At 60.6% G+C, this 18679-nt stretch overlaps 1 protein-coding gene across 1 annotated transcript in view; it reads right to left on the bottom strand.

Annotated features, from left to right (window-relative positions):
* LOC141994698 (uncharacterized) overlaps positions 1-17564 on the bottom strand; it is a 19772-nt gene extending 2208 nt beyond the window's left edge. The window contains exons 1-10 of the mRNA XM_074964968.1: positions 17493-17564; positions 15751-16095; positions 12589-12693; positions 9035-11704; positions 8222-8334; positions 7962-8020; positions 7443-7606; positions 6643-6805; positions 6039-6230; positions 1216-1437 (exon numbers count right to left, since the gene is read on the bottom strand). Coding sequence (XP_074821069.1) covers positions 1216-1437; positions 6039-6230; positions 6643-6805; positions 7443-7606; positions 7962-8020; positions 8222-8334; positions 9035-11704; positions 12589-12693; positions 15751-16095; positions 17493-17535 — 4076 coding nt within the window. The 5' untranslated portion in view covers positions 17536-17564. The remainder of the gene's footprint in view (positions 1-1215; positions 1438-6038; positions 6231-6642; positions 6806-7442; positions 7607-7961; positions 8021-8221; positions 8335-9034; positions 11705-12588; positions 12694-15750; positions 16096-17492) is intronic.
* Positions 17565-18679: the final 1115 nt, after the last annotated feature.

Below are 18679 nucleotides of genomic sequence, written 5' to 3'. Positions count from 1 at the left end.
GGAGAGGGGCTGTTATCTTATGGTTAGCAGTTTGTTTCTCAAATTGGAAACAATTTCGTTCCTTTTTCCATTCACACCCCTGGAAGCTGATTACACCCTTTTCTGGTTAGTGCCCTGCTGTGAGCTCAAAACAAGCAATAACACTGGAAAGTTGTTTAAAGCTTGATAGCCTCTTCCATAAATAAGCCTTTGCTGGCCTGCAGGATGTATTGGCCCTACGCCAGAGGCAAGGCCAGCTGCTGCTCCTTGACACATTTAAATTCTGCCCTTTCCTGTGAGATCTCCCTGACCCCCAAAAACTCTGCTCCGGGTTTACTGCAGTGGTGCCAGCTGGTCTGCTGACACTGTGTGTGAGTGAACCAGGGGGCTGGAGCTGTCGAATTGGTGTTTAAAATCAAAACATGGCCCTGGGTGTCAGATCAACAAATCTCTGCCAAGAACACTTTCCCCCCATGCACATGGTTTGTGAGTGCCCTGCTGTTTGCTGTCCCTTTAACCAGAGCCAACTGGCCCAGCCAGTCCATCCCTCCCTCCTCTGTAGATTCCACAGCAGACACATTTTAAAAGGTCTGCGGGTCGAGAGACATGGGCAAACCCTTTGAGGGGACATGCTGTTTATACAGCAAATGTTTTTAAACCAGTTCCCCAAACAGAATAGGTAATACCAGTAAAAAGGGTTTTTTGCTTGTATATTTGCATCTACACTAGGGCTCTTTGCAGCATAGCTGTGTCACTTAAGAGGTGTGATTTGTTTCCAGGTGTAACACCGTCAGACCCCAGTTGGCGGGCAGGATCGAACTGGGGCCCTCCGGAGCTTAGTGCATGACTGCATGGGCTAAAAGCTACCTGGCTGTTAACTAAGGCTGTAGAGCAGACTCATATTATCTCTCTAAGTGGCCTCGGTCTTGTCACTAGATGGGACAGACCACCACACCCAGAAGGTGTGTGGGTTACACATGCTCCTGGCTGAAATAGCTATGCTGCCAAAACTTAAGTGCAGCTGGAAAGCAGCCACATGTGAAGGGCTCTTGCATGCTCTGAAATAGACTCGTCTCTGCTATTCCATTCATGTGCTCCTATCTCCCCTAGCATCCCTCAACACTGGCATCCAAGTAAGCTTGCCCCACAATAGACCATAACAGAGGTAATCCTGGTCTCTCCTATGCATTGTCCTAAACCAACAGTGGAGTAGAACATGCTGATGATCAAAGTTACCTGGGCCTGCAAACTGTGCTGATAGGCGTGGTCTGCTCCTCGTAGCTGTCTGGGATCATAGTGTCATCCTTACAGCGGCAACAGCTGTGGTCTAGCATCTGTAAGTGGAGCAGCTCCTCAGAGTTGCTGAAAGCTGGGTTGTCCAAAGAATTGGCAGAGGCGAGCCAAGACTGAGACCAGTACTGAGCTGACACATCATCGAGGCGACAAAACCGTCGGTAGCTGAAAGAACGAGGCAGGACTTTACTATAGCAATTCCGAAAGCAACGCTATTTATTACTGGTACAAGCCAGTCATTTTTAGCGCAGGGCCTTAACAGCAGCTTACATAAGGAAGCTTTTCATTCTACAAACTGTGGAGAGCTGAGCTGCACAAGAGAAAGTGAGAAATCTGCATGATGTGCGTGTTACTGTTTAAACCCATTAGCTCTGAGTCACTGGTGTCTGGGCCTAGGGGAAAAGGCAGCAAAGGGAAGTGGCTACGCTTCACTTGGAGTGACAGCGAAGCACACTAGCTGTTTCTGACCAAGCCCCTTCATGGATATTCTGGAATAAGAGTGCCTTGTTCCTGCTTACTTAAACCCACATCCACATGGCTTAAGCACAAGCTGGGCAGACAAGCCCCAAGGCAGCTGCAGCTACCTGCCAGCCCAGGGTGTCCAGTCTCTGGCACCAGTTTAAAAGGAGAAGGAAGGGCTTTTATCTGCCAGGAGCAGGTTTTAGTCTGCTGCGTGTCCTCCAAACGGTTTGTGACCTGTGCGCAATGCCTGTGACACACGTGGTGGGCTGCAGCTTGAAGGGGTAAGAGGCTTATCCCACGTCTCCGGAGCACGAAGGCTCTGCCCAGTGTTAATAGACTCCTCCTCGTGCACACACACACTACACACGTCTAATGTGGAGCTACGATGATGGGGCCAGGGCCATAGTTAAAGCCCAAGGAGGTATTTTAAATGACACCCAATAAAGGCAGATCCATGAGCTGTAACAAGTCCACTTCCATGCTAGCCAGAAACCTCCTGGTGGCTGGTCTCTCTGCTTGCGCCCGTCAGAAGGCAGTTCTGTAGCTGAAGTTGTTTTCCAATCTGTTGACGTAAACACGGTTCAGTGAACGCTGAACTCTGGGGCCCTAGCATTGCCTTCAGAAACATCTGCATTTTTAACTCGCTCCCCAGCCCCAGTGTTACCCTCTGCTTCCTGCAGCCCTGTGGCCTCTCCATGCACTCTGGCAAGCTTTCCCCAAGTCACACGCACCATCTAGCCAGGGGTGGGGCATGTTCTGGAAGGACAAACAACATCAGATGGCAAGCAGCCTGCAGCTGTTGTGGTTTGTTTCCTTGGGAACAAGTGTCCCCGTCCCCCGCCCTGAAGAAGACCAGGTCAGTGGAGCACTGTGAGGCGTGTCACACTGCAGCGAGGGTAGCACGACCCGTCCGGCTGTAGCCAGGATGTGGACAACACTGACTGGCCCTGCTGCAAGAGAGGCAGGGGCTTGGTCAGCCGTCCAGAACGGGTGAGGGTGGCGCACAGCTGCGGCTGTCTGCAGCAGCCGGCCGCTTGCTCTTGGGCCGTGGTTCCTAGCCATGCGCGCATGGAGGAGTCATTCCCGTTGCCCCAGCCTCACGCACTGGCTCAGACTCGGGGCCCTCGGACACTCCGGACTTCTTTACGCTGCTGCCCAGGGGCTGGCTGGCAGGAGTAGAACTGTGCTGGGGTGGGGGCGGGGGGTTTGTTGGTGTCACAGAGGGGGGCCTAGTAAGGATCTTTCCACTGGGGGGAGGGAAAGATGTTGAGCCTACTCCCTGCCAGGCTCCTGCTTGCACAGACAAGGAGGCTGCACTGCGGCAGCCCTGCCCGACCCCCAGCTGCCAGCTCCCATATCACAGGGCCTGAGGCTGGATATTCCCCCCAGCATCGTCCAGCAGCTGCTGCCCCATCCACCCCCTTGCCCTGGGCCTCCTGGGGGGGTGGTTGAGGTGAGCAGGCTGCAGCAGCTCCGCCTTCCTCCAGTGCTGCCCAGAGCTGGCTGCAGGGATCCATGTAACAGCCAGGCCTGTTCCCGCCAGTTCAGGGCCCCCTGCCCGGGAACTTCACTTGGAGACATTCTTCACGGCCTGCTGCTTTGGGTCCACCCCAGAGTGCTGAGGCCCTGATGCTCACAGCTGCCAGCACTCCCTGCTTCCAGAACGAATCCTGCACACACCCCGCCCCGCCTTGCTTTTTTTTAAATGTGCCCATCCCCCCCTCATGGATGTACTCACTGGGCAACTTCAGTTTAAAAATATCACCAATTGCCTCCTCTCTGGCACCAACCCCCCCCCCCCCCCCCCGGCACGGCTTGGGCGGGGGGTGCTCCAACCAAGGGTGGCCCTCTGTGATGAGCCGAGCTGCTGCCATTCAGGCCAGGCTACATCAGAGCCAGAGGTCAGCGGCTCTGGTACCCAACACCGCCTAATGCCAGCTGGTGCAGGGAAGAAATCCTGCAGGGAGGCAGTACAGGATGGTGGCCGTAGGAGAAGCATCCTTCATCCCGCCCGTGTTTGCAATTGGGACTAGGTGGTTTTATATCCCTGCCAAAACTTTATGGGGGTGGTTTTGTTATTTTTTAATTCTGAATATTTTCATTCTCTAGCTAACACTCCTTTCACGCCTGCTGTCCTCAGGCCCTCGATATCTTGTGACAGTGAGTCCCACGGGCTCACGATGCATGGTATGACAAGTTGTTCCTTTTTCATCAGTTTTGAATTTCCCACTCTTGAGTGTCCCTGAACATCCCAGGGACATTTGTGTATGAGAGACAGGAACTACTAGTCTTTGATCTGTAAACTGTTGTCATGTCCCTCTGATTCATTTCCTCTCTGAGCTAAACAAGTCCTTGCTCCCATGCCGGGGAGAGATTCTAGAGCCCCAGAGCAGCCGGTAGCCAGGCCCCTCTGCACTCTCCTGCCACGGCTCAGCAGCCAGGCGATCCCTGGCCATGGCCAGGGGGCTGATGGACAGCACGCGCGTTGGAGCCGTGCAGCCCAGCCCTCGCACGAGGCCCAGAACAATGGCTCTGCTCTCGTTACGTCCCAAATTCCTCCCAAGCCGGATTTCCGCTGGAGCTTCCGCAGCCTCCTGCTCCTTGCCTGTCCCTCGAAGGGAGCCCTGGGGAGCTATCACTCTCACACAGGCAGGAAATGAGGCTGGCTGCAGAGGCACTGACTGCACTGAGCCATTGGGAGGGCACCCCCCCCCATCACCTCGCACTGACCCCTCTGGGCAGTCGAAGCAGGGAGCTAGATCCAGCAACACCTCAGCCAGACTGACCATTGTCCTGCCTCAGGGGTTAGACTCAGCAGAGCCCCGGGCGGGGGGTGTGTGTGTGTGTGTTTTGGGGGGGGGAGGCAGGGCTGGAATAACAGGGGCCAGCAGGTTGAGCCTGAGGGTGGGGCATTGTCAGAGCTGTGTGTAGGCAGGGGGCATCTGCGGGGCAGGGCTGGGATACAGGGGCCTGTGGGTCAGGATTGAGGCGCATCAGCAGAAACACGTGAAAGGCCCTCGCCCAAGCCCCACTAGGCCAGGCCAGCCCATTCGGTCAGTGAGCCCCAGTAGGACAAGCTGGTCGTGAAGACTCTTGGGGCCCCGCAAGGCTCTCCAGCAAGCGCAAGCTCCCGGTGCCAGTGGAGGGGTGTTCGTGCTCCCCTCTTCCCACCCCAGCCTGGGACCAGCGATCAGCCCCGCAGAGCGTTTGTCAGGGCAGGACTCAGAGCAGTCCCAGTCCCATTTCCCTGCCCACAATCCTGGACAAGCAGCAAAAGCCTCAAGGTCACCTCAGTGAGTGACATTGCGGACAGGGGCCCGGGAGCGTCCCACACCTGCCCCAGTCAAAGGGGCGAGTCAGCGACCCCGCACCCTCCTTCCTGCAACTCCGCAACCAGCTCCCGGCCCAGACCAGCAGAACGGCCTCAAAAGCCCCCCACGGGCCCCGGGATCGTGCCCATCTCCAGCTGTCCCCCACATACACACACACAAAACAACGCCCCGGCAGGGAGCCAGCAGCGCAGGCCCAGTCGGGGGGGCATGCCGGGCAGGGGCAGAGGGCGTCTGTGTACAAGCAGACGTGAGATCCTCCACGGGCGGGGCAGGGGAGGCTGGAGGTGTGGTGTCCGTATTCCCTGGGGCAAGACTCCCTAAGGGCGTTCCAGGTAGGAAGTGGGGGGACATGGGCGCTGCACCCTGAAGGGGCAGGAGGGTGCCTGGTTCCCCCGGGGCATCCCCGCTTTGGGCAGAGGGGGGCCCTGGGGGTGCACAGAGGTGCAGGTAGAGACAGCGTCCCCAGGTGGGGGTACACGGTGTTTCCAGGTGGGTGTGGAAGGCACAGGGAAGTGGCGGGGGAGGTCCCAGGGCTTTGGGGGTGGCGGGGGTCAATGCAGCTGGGGACTCCAGAAAAACACGTGCCTAATCTGCCTCCGTGAGCACAGAAGCTTCGCCAAGGGCCCAGCCGGGCGGGGGCATGTCCCCTGTGCCCAGCGCAACACGCCCCACACAGCAGGCGCATGGGGCCAGCTGGCTCAGAGGGCATTTCCCAGCCCTGCCCCCAGTCCCTCTGTCTACCCCAGAGCGTGGGAGCTCAGGCCAGGCAGAGCTGCAGGGCGACAGCCAGAGCGTGGGGCTGAACCACCCTCCGCACTGCAGGCTCCCGGCCCCCCGGAAGGGCAGAGGGGGCTCAGGCCCCCATGGCGCTCGCTGAGGGGCATCCGCCTCTCAGGGCCACCACCAACCCGGGGAACAAAAGGGGAGAGGCTCCTTAGCTGGCTCCGGCCCCGCCCGGCCACGCTTCCTCACCTGCTTTTGGTCTGATCAACCCTGGCCTCCAGGAGCAGCACCTTGAACCTCCGGACCACCAGGCAGGCGATGGCAAGGCCCAGCAGGGCCACGGTCAGCAGCACCCCACAGGCCACACCCAGCAGGTTCTGCTGGGTCACCTTGTAGTCGCAGCGCGGGCCCATGAACCAGTAGTCGTTGCCAATGGGGCACCTGCAGCACCGCGGGAGAGGGTCAGAGGGGCAGGCTCTGCTCCCCAGCTCGCGGGCCCCAGGTCCCACCTCCTGCCCCTCGTCATCCCTCCACATCACAGTGTCCAGCCGTGCCAGGCCCTTGGGGCTCCTATCCCTGCTGCTGTTCGGGGGCCAGCCAGGGAGGACTCAGACCGAGACACTGGGTGCACAGGGCATCGGGAGCCGGGGAGAGGGGGCGGTGCCTGCCCATGGACTCTCACCCCAGATCAGGTCAGCAGCGACCGAGAGCCCCCATTATTCACGCCAGGCTCCTCCACCTTGGGGCCCAGCCCAGAATCTCGTTTCTTCTCCATCCACTGCCGTGGGGTGGCCTACCCCAGCCTAGCCTGTGCTGGGCCCTGCCCCCAGGCTGCCGTCTGCGTGATACTCACTGGCACACGGGCTCGTGGGCACGCGGGTGTGTGCAGATGCCGTGGTTCTTGCAGTAATCTCTGTGGCACACGGACGTGCAGCTGGCATTGCCGGCCCCACTGCTGATGCACTCAAAGCCGGCGTGGCACGAGAAGAGGGCCGTGCACAGGTCCAGCTGCCTCTCTGCAGACAGACAGACACAGACCGTCTAGAGCGCTGCAACACCCTGCCCCAACCCCCACCTCCCCAGGGGAGCCAGAGGGCACAGAGCCAGCCTCCTTGGGCTCGGCTTCTCTCTCTGCCACGGACTCGCCAAGACGCTGGGGAAGCCCCTTTCCTCCACCAGGCCCATCTGCACAATGGGGGGCTCGGCTCTGCGAGGCATCCGCGCTAGAGAGCAGCTTGCCCCAGATCACGATGGCGGAAACGGCCCCTGCTCACCCCAGCAATGCCACAGCGCTCCCTGCCTGCGCCCGCCAGCCCCGCAGAGCCAGCCTGGCTGCATGAGGGGGCAGCCACCGGGTCTGGGGCACAACACGCTGCCTGCGAGGTCCCCAGTGCAGCTCCCGGAATGAGAAGCCCTTCCAGGGCGTGCTGAGCCGCGGGGGGCGGGGGTTGTGGCACACAGCTGACAGGACGATGAGGGCATGGAGGGTGCATGGGGCTGCAGCTGGGGGTGGGGGAGCAAACAGAGCCAGGGCAGGAGGTCTGGGGGGGAGGGGAGACGCAGAAGCCAGTGAAGCTCCATGCCCAGGCCTTGGCAGCCCTGCTCCTTTGCAGCAACTCTATGCCCTGCTGCCATGCGCCCCAAGCAACTCACCCAGGACCACGTTCCACAGCACGATGGCACTGGCAATGCGGAGACCCGAGCGGGCGGCGCCCGACAGCACCGTCCGGTTTAAAAGGGTGCCCAAGCCCTGCACTGGCCCACGCAGCCGCTCCGCAGCGAAGAGGGCATCGTACTCCAGCACCACGCTGCCTTTCCTGGGGGAGCAGCCAGAGAGAGGGGTCAGAGCCTACCCTCAGGGGCAGCCAGTCACGAGCGGAGCATGGGGGGAGGGGGGGCTGCACTCCCTCCCAGCTACCCGTGCTCCTCTTCCAGCTGCAGGGCCGGTGCCGATGCTTTGGCTCTGCAGGCTCAGGGTCTGACCGGGGGAATGGGGCAGGCGGGGGGTGCGCAGGGGACACCACGAGCTCTGACACAAAGTCACAACAATGTGACGGCGACACAGGACAAGCCGAAGCCCGAGCTGTGCAGTTCACTCTCCCCACCCGTGCGGGGGCTGCACCCCGGGCCCCTGCACACAGAGGGGAGCTGGGCCGCCAGGCACGCTCCTACCTGATCCTCGTCACTTCCAGGCTCTGGAATCCCGGCACAGCCGTGAAGAGGGGCGCCACCTGTGTGGGGAAACAGGGAGGAGGCACATTGTGACGAGAGAATTGGCCCCAGCTGCAGGGGACCCCAGTCTCTGAGCCCACAGCCACCCATGGCGACGGTCACTGGACAGCGCGCTCCCTGCCCTGCCACACCACAGCCATAAACCACCAGGTCAGGCCCCGTGTGACAGCCCCGCCCGCCCCAGCGCCCCCCGCGCTCACCGTCTCATTGAAACTCTGCACCAGGTTGCGATGGGCCTGCGACCCGGGAGTTCGGAAGGCACCAACGAATTCCATATCCAGCGCGAGTTCACAGGGCATGCGGAGACGGGTCGCTGTGAGGCAAGACACCCCGAGCCCAGCCCACAGGGAAACCGTTACTGTGCAGTGCTTGGCCCACGCTCCGGCCAGCTCTGCACAGCAGCAGCGCCCCGGTTCAAGCTGGCACCAAACACCGAGCTTGGGACAACAGGGAGGGAAGACGTGGGGAAGCGAGGGAGAGCAGGGCGCAGGCGCCCGGGCATGGAGCCATGAGGCACAGCGAGTCAGCAGAGCTGTGCCAGGCCTGCAGTCACCCCAAAGGCCTCGCGGGCTCCAGACTCGCTGCCCGGAGGGATCACCATGGACAGCCAGAGTGTGCCCTCGGCGTGGCTCAGCACCACTGGAAGCAGACACCCGCGGCCTGCTCTGGGGCCACCCCACACGGCAGAACCACATCCCCCAGTGGGCACCACGGCAGGATTGCAGAGGGGGCCTGAGCAGCATGGCACGGGGGGAGCTCCCAGCAAAGGGGCTGACATGGTGTCAGGGGCGTTAGCCTGACCTGCATGGGGCCCCACACTGGCTGTGCCTGGCCAGAGGAGAGCCCACTACCCCATTCATCCCGCCCCTGGCACATTGCTTTACCAGCATGCTGCCTTTGGACTGCCCTAGCTGCACCCTTGACCGTATGCGACTCCCCATCCCTCTCCCCCGCGGGACGTCCCTGCCCAGAGAGCAGCCCAGAAATCCAGGGGAGGCGGCTGCCCGACTGACCTTTGAGAAGAGGAGGCTGGTCTTCCACAACGAACACGCTCTGTGCCCTGCCACGGGCACCCTTGGTGGTGACAGGCAGGGGCTGCCCATCTGTCGCACCAGCTGGGCCAGGAGTCACGGGTGGCATCGCTGCCCTGAGCTGCGTGCTGGCGAAGGGGACATTCGTCCTGGCACTGCTCACGGGATCCGTAACATCGGCACCCCATGCCCTCGGGGTGGCTGCCAGGGGGGGCCAGGGACTCCTGTTGCCAGCTGGGGACCCAGCACTCTCAGCGGTTAGTATCAGCTCTGGGGTGGGGGGCGTGGGGCTGAACAGGGCCCCGGTGTTGATGCTCAGAAAGCTCCTCCCAGCCCCGCTCGGGGTTCTTGCGTCAGTGGCTTGGCTGGAATTGCCCGGTTCAGCCCCAGCCTGCGCAGCCCAGGCTGGGGGGGTCGTTGCCCGCTGGCCCAGCCTCTCTGTCCCTCCCCTCCAGCTTGCAGATGCCAATGAGGGCGTTGCCACTGAGGCATTAGTGGTTGCCGTGTCCCACGATGGAGACTGGGTGGTGGCCACGCCGAGCTCTGCAAGTCCCAGGGCAGCGGGAGACCCCGAAACGTCCTTCTCTAAGGAGAATGGGGAACTCAGCCTGGTCCCGGGAGGGTCAGGGGGCTCTGTCGGGCTGAGCGCAGTGGATCCTCTCTGCAGAGTGGCTGCCGGTGTATCCGCTCGAGCAGGCTGGCTGGCTGGCGGAGGCTGAAAGCCCAGAGGAGTAGTGGCTCGCATGGTGCCAGGGCCATGGGGCACGGCTTCCCCGCTGGAGGCTCCCGGGAACACTCCCTCCTGAGACGTCACTGCCATGACTGGGGAAGGAGCCAGGGAGGGCTGCTTGGCCCCGTGAGTGCAGGAGACGGGAGGCTGGGAGGACGTGCCCACAGACACAGCCGTACCAGGCGCGGCTGTGACCGTGCTGCGGGGCTCCCCTGTGCCAGGCACTCGAGTCCTTGCAGCAGGGGTTTCAGGGAGCCAGGTGAGAGTCCGGAATAACCGCTCCAAGGCTGGGGCTGGTGTTGACAGCCTGGGCTCCAAGGCGCGCTCACTGAGAGACCCGTTCTCGTGGCCAGGAGCTGTGGGGTGAGAGACACTGGACCCCGTGCTGAGCTGCTCAGCTGGCGCTGGGGGCTGGGCCGAGCCAGGGGATGGGGCAGGTGCTGTGAGGTTGCCCAAAGGCCTTGGGGTCCCAGCGAAGACACCTGGCGTCCTGTCTGGAGAAGTCCCGGGGAATGACTCTGCCCACGACGCTGCCCGAGGGTCCCCCTCTGTGCGCGTGTCAGTGGAGAGAGACAAGTCCATGTTTTCTGGGACTCCATCGACAGCTCTGTGCCCTGGTGACTCCTCAGAGCCAGCCTCTGCCAGCGTATGGCCCAGGTCCTCCCCAGGCCTGGGGCTCCCCAGGGGCACCATGCGATGCATGCTGGAATGGAGTCCTGGGGCAGAGTGAGCTGTTGTGGCGAGCGTCTCTGTCAGGCTGCTCCCTGGGGTGCGCACTGGGGTCCCACTGGTCTCTGTGGCTGGCTGAGCTTTGCCCCCCAGCCGCCAGGTCAGACTCTCCCGGCCATCCAGCTGCAGAGCAGGTGTCTGGCTGGTTTCCAGAGAGTCACACAGTGCGGGGGCTGCAGTGCGCATGGCGGGCTCCGTCTGTCGTCGCGGCAGGGTGCCAGAGCCCTCAGTGGGGCTTGGCAGCCTGGCTCCTAGGCCCAGGTCAGTGAAGTCCAACTCCGTAGTAACGGCAGCTTCCCTGTGTGCCGTCCCCAGCCCCCGCATCCCTCCTCCAAAGTGCTGAGCCCCATCGTCCCCTGCGCTAGCCCCGGGAGCAGGGCTGGTCACGGGCACAGAGGGAGGCAACAAGGTTACTGGCTTCTGGGAGCCCACAGCACTGCCCTGGCTGGTCTCCACACTGGTTTCACTCAGGGCGAGAGCAGCCTCCGGCGTTTCCATGCTCCATGGCTCTGGGTCCGAGGGCCCTGCCGTGAGCGCACGCTCTCCACTGGGGTACACTGGATCCGTTACTGCGGAGATGCTGGAAGGTGCCTGGTCCCATGAAGCCGGCTCCCGGGCGGCAGAGCCAGGAAACACCACGGGTGAATTTGTAGGGGTGCTGCTGCCCCCCAGGGAAGTGGGATCTTTTGCCCTCAGGTTTTCCAGAGGGACTGTCCCAGGGAGAGGCACCAACGTGGGATTTGCTGGCTTGAACTGTGACCTCGCAGAGAACAAGGGGCTGCTGGTCTTTCCAGCGGGCGTCTCCTTTCCTGCAGCAGACGGGTGCATACGCACTCCCGGGCCGCGGGCTTTGTCCCAGTGCTCAGCAGCTGCTGCAGTGGCCGGTGGCTCCACACGCTCAGTGTTCGCTCCATCCTGAGCCAGAGGCCCGTTCCTTCTCCTGCCCAGCCACGTCCTTCGGGGCACAGGGGCAGCGTTACTCAGCGCATCTCCAGGGCTCTCTGCAGTGCTGGCAGGCCAGGCCGCAGGGCTCTGGTGGGGAGCAAGGCCAGGGCGAGGGCCTGGGGCTGCCTTGCTGGTGCTGTGGAGACGCTCAGCAGCTCCAGATAACACAGCCCCCCTCAGCTTCACCGGGGCCTCTTGTGATGCCACCTGCCCAACACCTTCCCTCAGAGCCTCCAGGGCATCCACACCTAATGAGAGAGGCAAAGACTGAGGCAGAGCTGTGAGCCCAAGGAGTCACCCTGGTCCCGGGGAACTGAAATGCTTTTACTAGCCCAAGGCTTGGAGTCAGGACTCCTGGGTTCTCAGCCTGCCCCGGGCCTGAGAGTGACTCTCTGCGACCCCTTGGGCAAGGCAATTCCCCTCTCTGTAAAGTGGGGACTAAGGCCCAGCCCCACCTCCCGGGGGGACACGTGATGAGTCGCTGGGGAGGGTTTGCAGAGTGCAGCTGCCGTGGGCTGGAAATGTTCCATACTCCGCTCAGCCATGTGGCCCCAAAGGCAGCGCAGGGCTCAGAGTGGGGCAGGCCGGGGAGCCGGGAAGGTCTGAGCTGTGAACGCTGAGTCAGGGGCTATGCCAATGCCGCATTCCCCATCTCTGAACGGGGCTGAGTCCAGAGGCGGGGTTTCCCCGACTCCCCCCAGAGCAGGACACAGCGATGCCCCAAGACAGCCCCGTATACCCAGGAGGGAGCTGGATCTCACCATGCCCATCTAGCCCGACAGCTCTCTGGGCCTGAGTTCTCGGGATAAGGGAGAGGAACAGCAGAAAAGCCCAGCCCCAGCCCAGGGGCCTCTGCCTACTCTGCCTGAGCCTTGGGCAGGAGATGAACCCGGCCGAAAGGTGGGGAATGCCCACAGAAAGGCCGGGCCAGCCTTTTGGGCTGGCTGACTGACACGACTGGCACAGGACGGGGTGAGTGACTGGAGGGAGCATCCAACCTCCTCCCAGGGAGAGCGGGACCATCTCACCCAGCCCTAGGGGGGAGAATAAGGCTCCCTGGGAATCAGAACCCCCCTGGCTCCCTGTGACTTCCCCCCAGCCCCATCGCCTAGTGCCCAGGCAGAGCCTTTACCTGTCCGGCAGCGTTGCCCCGTTGAGTTCCCAGGGCAGAGACAGGTCTGTGCCGATCCCACCACGGAGCAGCAAAGGGCCAGCCGCGCACACCAATCCACAGCCACTGGAGGGAGAGAGCGGGCACTGCTCATATCCGGGTCCCCTCCGGCCGGAGACAGCGCAGAGAGCCCTGCACCCAGCCCGAGACGCGGGAATGCTACAGCCGGAGCGCCGGAGGCAGGCCAGGCAACACACGCACACCGGCCCGGTGGAGGCAGTGCTGGGCGACGTGCCCCACGTGGCGGCTCCCCAGTGCGGTGTCTCGGCCTGCCAGGCTCTGAGGGGCACTCCCCCAAGCACGGCTGGCCAGGATGTTTCCAGTCCATGGGCCATGCAAGCGCTCAAGTGCCTTCCTTTTACTAACCAAACAAGCAGGCCACAATGGGGCCCGGGACACCACCGTGACAAGGGGGACTCACGCACTCACCCTCCCCGACCGAGACCCCGACAAGCTACCGTTGTGGAAACGCTGACAGGCATGGGACACGGGATGGGCGCTGCCTCTCTGGCTGAGATGGACGGAAAACCAACCCGCGTGTACTGTTCACACGCTGCAGAGCAAGCTGAGGTATTTGCCACAAGGAGAGCCCTGCATAAAGGCCTCGTCTCCCAAGCCTCAAAAACGACTGGCACTGGCCAATTATTAACAAGCCCTCCCCTCCAAAGCCCAAATTTCGAAGAGAACAAAGCCAAGCCAAGCAGGGTGTTTCCACCTACCCCCAGCCCAGAGCAGCCGCATTGCTATGGCCATGGGCCTGGGGGGTTGGGAGGATGATATAAGCACTAGCGATCCTGGCAAGGAGACAAGTTCGCTGTGGCCCAGGAGCAGACTCTGGCCAAGCACATTACTGCACTGGAAGGAACAAGGGCCATGACCGAGGAAAGGCCCGAGTGCACCCTGCCTCGTGACCCAGCTCCGCGCCCAGTGTCGGCGGGGGGGCAGCTTTGACTAGGGACTGCAACAGGAATCCAGAACCAGGCAGCGCTAGCAAGGAGGGAGATGCAGCTCCCCGCACTGAAATCATGCTGCAGCTCTGGTTGGCAACATGCTCTAGATGCAATAATGCTTAGGGCAGCCGTTCCCAAGCTGGGGGTCACACCCCGAAACGAGGCTGCTGGGCCATTCAAATGTTTCCATTTCCCACTGCTGCCTCTCAAGCAATCCAAGCGCTTTCAAGCGCCACCTCGTCACCTTGGCCAATGGGAAGCAATTCCCAAATTCACGCCGCCGCAGCGACAGCTCATTAGCCTTTGCCAGTAACTTGGGTCACCTGTCTTCTGTTGGGCATAAGCACCTGCTTACACATGGGTATTGGTCTGGCTTCAATGGCACACTCCCCTGGGAGTAAAACCAGGCACAGGCTCACATGCTGGCAGGACTGGGGCACTGGTTTGTTCCTACCTGCAAGGCTTTCCTAATTCAAGGTCTGCGACAGATTCTAGCTCAAATGAGGTGACGCTTGTACAGTCTGAGCCAAGCATTGGCAGTGAGCACACCATCAGCATTAGATAAACACAGAAGAATATTGTTGTACAGTGGCCAAAATAGCCCCCGGTCTCTCTCTGTTTTCCTAAACACTTAATTTCTGCAAACCCAAGACCCCTCCCCCCGGCTCTCACCCCAGCAGCTCAGGGCAGTTCTTTACCCAAAAACCAATCAAGCCATTTTTCAATGTGCAGAAAGTCCTTTTTCTGTAGCTCCTTTGCTTTATACAACCAGCCACTTGGGAATTTAACTCTTTGCAGCATCAGGTTTCACAGAAAGCCATTTCCTGTGAAAGGAAAAGCTGAGGCATGGTTCAAAATCCAGCTGGAACTCACCAAAATTACCACCTGCATTTGCATGAATAAATAAAATAGAAACCTCTGTACCAAAACTCCTGCGTTATCTGAATGTAGGTCACATGGTGGGAATAGCATCACTGACACAGAAAACGCCCCCCTCTTTGCTGAACTCCCATTTATCCAAATAAACTCCATGTCTCCCATTTCATTCAGATAACGAGCTCAACGGGCCCATGTAACACACACACAAATGATACAATCGCACCATACAATAGATGGGGCCTAGATCACCTGATGAGTGCAGGCTACACGCCTATTCGCTCACAGAGCATCCCAGGAAGCATGTCTGTGACGGTATTTTGCACAGCCCATGTGCATAGCTCAAGCCAAAGCAGACACACTGATTCACATTTACTGCAGTGAAAGTCAGCATCTGTATTTCCAAAACACACCCAATAAAAGCAGGGACTTTCGGCACCAGCTTGCAACAATTTTTCTCAGAAACACCAGGAATCAGACGCTCTCCCTGGGGACAGATTACAGGAAATTTTCTCTCAGGGCAAATAATCTCTCCCTGGGCCTATAACTGCCTTTTGCAGCATTTCTTGCCATTTCCTCTGAAGCATCCAGTACTGGCCTCTGCCAGAAGCAAGATACCATGCTAGGTGGAGTGCAGGTCTGGCAATTCCTATGCTATTGGTTATTTAGCCTGTGAAGGGACAGAGCTGAAATCTAACAGGAAACCCCCAGGCTAAAATTTAGAAACAACAGTGAATGTACTTTTAAGGACAATTCCTTCTCCCCAGGCACACCGTCTAGCAGACTGCATGCAGCAGAGGCATGGGCTTCAATATAGGTCAGGCTTTGTCTGCACCAGTTTAACTCACACTGGTTTGCAATGGTTTTAGTTAAACCAGTACATATCCCTCTGGGCATTCCCTTATTGCTGTTTAAGGGTGACTTGTTTTGGTTAGTTTAAACTGAAGCCTAAACAGAGAGAAACCTGATTTAAACCGAAATAAGTGTCCACACGGCCTTTGGCACTGGTTTCCCTAAGTCAGCTTTAAAATCACACACAGCTAAACCCGTGCAGCTTTCCCCTGCAGACAGCAGAGTTCTGCATTCACCTACCTCTTGTCCATAATCCCACAGCACCCGCCTTCCCACTAGCACCACACCCCCGCAGTGACTAACCCTGTCTTACACCCTTGCTTTAGCCTGTTTGCTCCTCAGGGCAGGGACTGGCATCGCTGTGCCTTGCACATGGCTCAGCCTGTGTGCAGCAGTTAGGTCAGTCCAAGTGGCAAGGGCTCCAGAGTCTCTGAGTGGTTCTTACCCCAGTAAGTGAAAGTGAGACTGGAATCCAGGCTCCCTCTGATCACGGTTCTGCCCTGTCCCTTCAGAAGAAAGCTGTGGGCAATATCCACAGGCCCCTCCCTGCCGGCTCCTTCCCCTGGGCTACCTTCAAAGCGCACGCTAAGGTTGGGATGAGCAGCAGCCTCCAGGCCTTTGATTTCCACGCGTACTTCCTCGGAGGGCAGCGCTGCTACCACCCATGTGCAGGTTCCGGTGGGTGCCAGGGGGCCCTTGGCCGCTGGTAAGTGGATGGTCCCATTAGCTGCACTGATCACGTCTATGATGCCTCCACAGCTCCCACGTTCCTGCAAAGAGCCGGCACCCCCTAGAAGCAGAAATCAAGTCTTGGTCAAAGGCTTCTGGCTCCCAGGGGCACCACTCGTGGACGCCAGCCTCCTCCTCGCTGCGGGAGCATCCCCTGGACCAGGCTCCCGGGGGCAGCACTCGTGGACGCCAGCCTCCTCCTCGCTGCGGGAGCATCCCCTGGACCAGGCTCTCGGGGGCACCACTCGAGGGTGCCAGCCTCCTCCTCGCTGCGGGAGCATCCCCTGGACCAGGCTCCCGGGGGCACCACCCGTGGGTGCCAGCCTCCTCCTCGCTGCGGGAGCATCCCCTGGACCAGGCTCCCGGGGGCATCACCCATGGGTGCCAGCCTCCTCCTCGCTGCGGGAGCATCACCTGGACCGGGCTCCCAGGGGCACCACTCGTGGGTGCCAGCCTCCTCCTCGCTGCGGGAGCATCACCTTGACCAGGCTTCCGGGGGCACCACCCATGGTGCCAGCCCCCTCCTCGCTGCAGGAGCATCCCCTGGACCAGGCTCCCGGGGCACCACTCATGGATGCCAGCCTCCTCCTCACTGCAGGAGCAGCCCCTGGACCGGGCTCCCGGTGACACCACCCATGGGTGCCAGCCTCCTCCTCACTGCGGGAGCTCCCGGGGGCACCACCCATGGGTGCCAGCTGCCTCCTCGCTGCTGGAGCATCCCCCGGACCAGGCTCCCGGGGGCACCACCCAGGGGTGCCAGCTGCCTCCTCGCTGCAGGAGCATCCCCCGGACCAGGCTCCCGGGGGCACCATCCATGGGTGCCAGCCTCCTCCTCACTGCAGGAGCATCCCCCGGACCAGGCTCCTGGGGGCACCACCCGTGGGTGCCAGCCTCCTCCTCACTGTGGGAGCATCCCCTGGACCGGGCTCCCGGAGGCACCACCCATAGGTGCCAGCCTACTCCTCACTGCGGGAGCTCCCAGGGGCACCACCCATGGGTGCCAGCTGCCTCCTCACTGCAGGAGAATCCCCCGGACCAGGCTCCCGGGGACACCACCCATGGGTGCCAGCCTCCTCCTCACTGCAGGAGCATCCCCTGGACCGGGATCCCAGGGCACCACCCATGGGTGCCAGCCTCCTCCTCACTGCAGGAGAATCCCCCGGACCGGGCTCCCGGGGGCACCACCCGTGGGTGCCAGCCTCCTCCTCACTGCGGGAGCATCCCCCAGACCAGGCTCCCGGGGACACCACCCATGGGTGCCAGCCTCCTCCTCACTGCGGGAGCATCCCCCGGACCAAGCCGCCCTTCAGAGGCGGGGGCCGGGCCGTGCCCCGAGCTGAACCCCCCGCAGCCCTGCGAGCCCCACGCCCCGGGCCGAGCAGCAGCGACTGTCCCCGGGGCTGGGCCCGAGACCCCCGGTACCGGGCCCGAGATCCCCGGTACCGGCCCGGCTCTTACCCGCCGCGCCCAGCAGCGCCAGGAGCGGGAGGAGGCTGCCCATGCTGCCCGCGGGCGGAGCGCTCGGCGCCGGCTGCCGGGAGCGCGGGGGCGGCCGCTGTCTGGAGCCGGCGGCAGGAAACCCCCCGCTGCGGCGGCACCAGGGCACGGGACCGCGGAGAGCAGCGCCGCGCACCCCGCCCCAACGCCCCCCAAACCCCGCCCCCGGCGCCCCAAACCCCGCACTGCCCCGCCCTCCCCACGCCCCGCCCCCCGGCGCCCCGAACCCCGCACTGCCCCGCCCCTCCCCACGCCCCGCCCCAATGCCCCCCAATGCACAGTAATGGCAAATGCAGCCATTCAAAATCATAAATCAGGCCCCCAAAGTCATGATTTTTATATATAAGTGTGGAGATCTTTATTTGCCTTCTAGTGTGAGGCATGAGGGTATATTCAGGTCACATTTTTCAAGATGTTATTTACAATCAAGAAGCCTAGAAACTTACCGTTAAAAAATGAGATAGTCACTTGACTCTGGGAGCTAGGGCTTTAGGAGCAACACACACTGTCCACGGCAGAAAGCCCCCTCCGATGCAACACAAAACACACCCACTAGCAATCCAGTATCGTTTTGGTGGGATGCTTAGCATTTACCTCACATTCTGCTCCAGCAAATGCCTTTCCCTAAAGAACTAATTCCAGCAGGACCAGACATTAGGTTTTGCAAACTGACACTTCAACTAACATGGAACAGCTGAGGGGATTGACAGCGGGCTGTGAACTCTTCCACCTACAGCTGTTGCCAACCCAAAAGCAGACCAGGTTCCAGGGGACTGAAAATTGTTACCATCTGATGGCTGTTCAGTGGCCCCTTGCAAAACGAGGTGGGGATCTCAGTGCAGCACCAAGTGTCCACATCACCATGAGCACCCAGGTCCTGTTGGCAGCCTCAGCTGTGAAGGTGGTAGACGTTTCTTGTCACTGGTAGGGTAGGATTTGTCTCTGTTCAGAACTGCACTAGTCAAACTCTAAATCTGTTTAAAATCCAATTTTATTAAACTGGTGCAAAACCCTGTGTGGGCACTGAGTTGTGTTAAATTGTTCTAAACCAATGTTTAAATTAAATTTAAAGTGTCCACACAAGATTTTGTTTCAGTTTAACTCAATCAGTTTAAAAAACCGAATACAGACAAGGTTGTTGGCTCTCC

The sequence above is a fragment of the Natator depressus genome, chromosome 10, assembly GCF_965152275.1.
Source record: "Natator depressus isolate rNatDep1 chromosome 10, rNatDep2.hap1, whole genome shotgun sequence".
NCBI lineage: Eukaryota > Metazoa > Chordata > Testudines > Cheloniidae > Natator > Natator depressus.
This window is presented reverse-complemented; position numbering and strand designations above follow the sequence as displayed.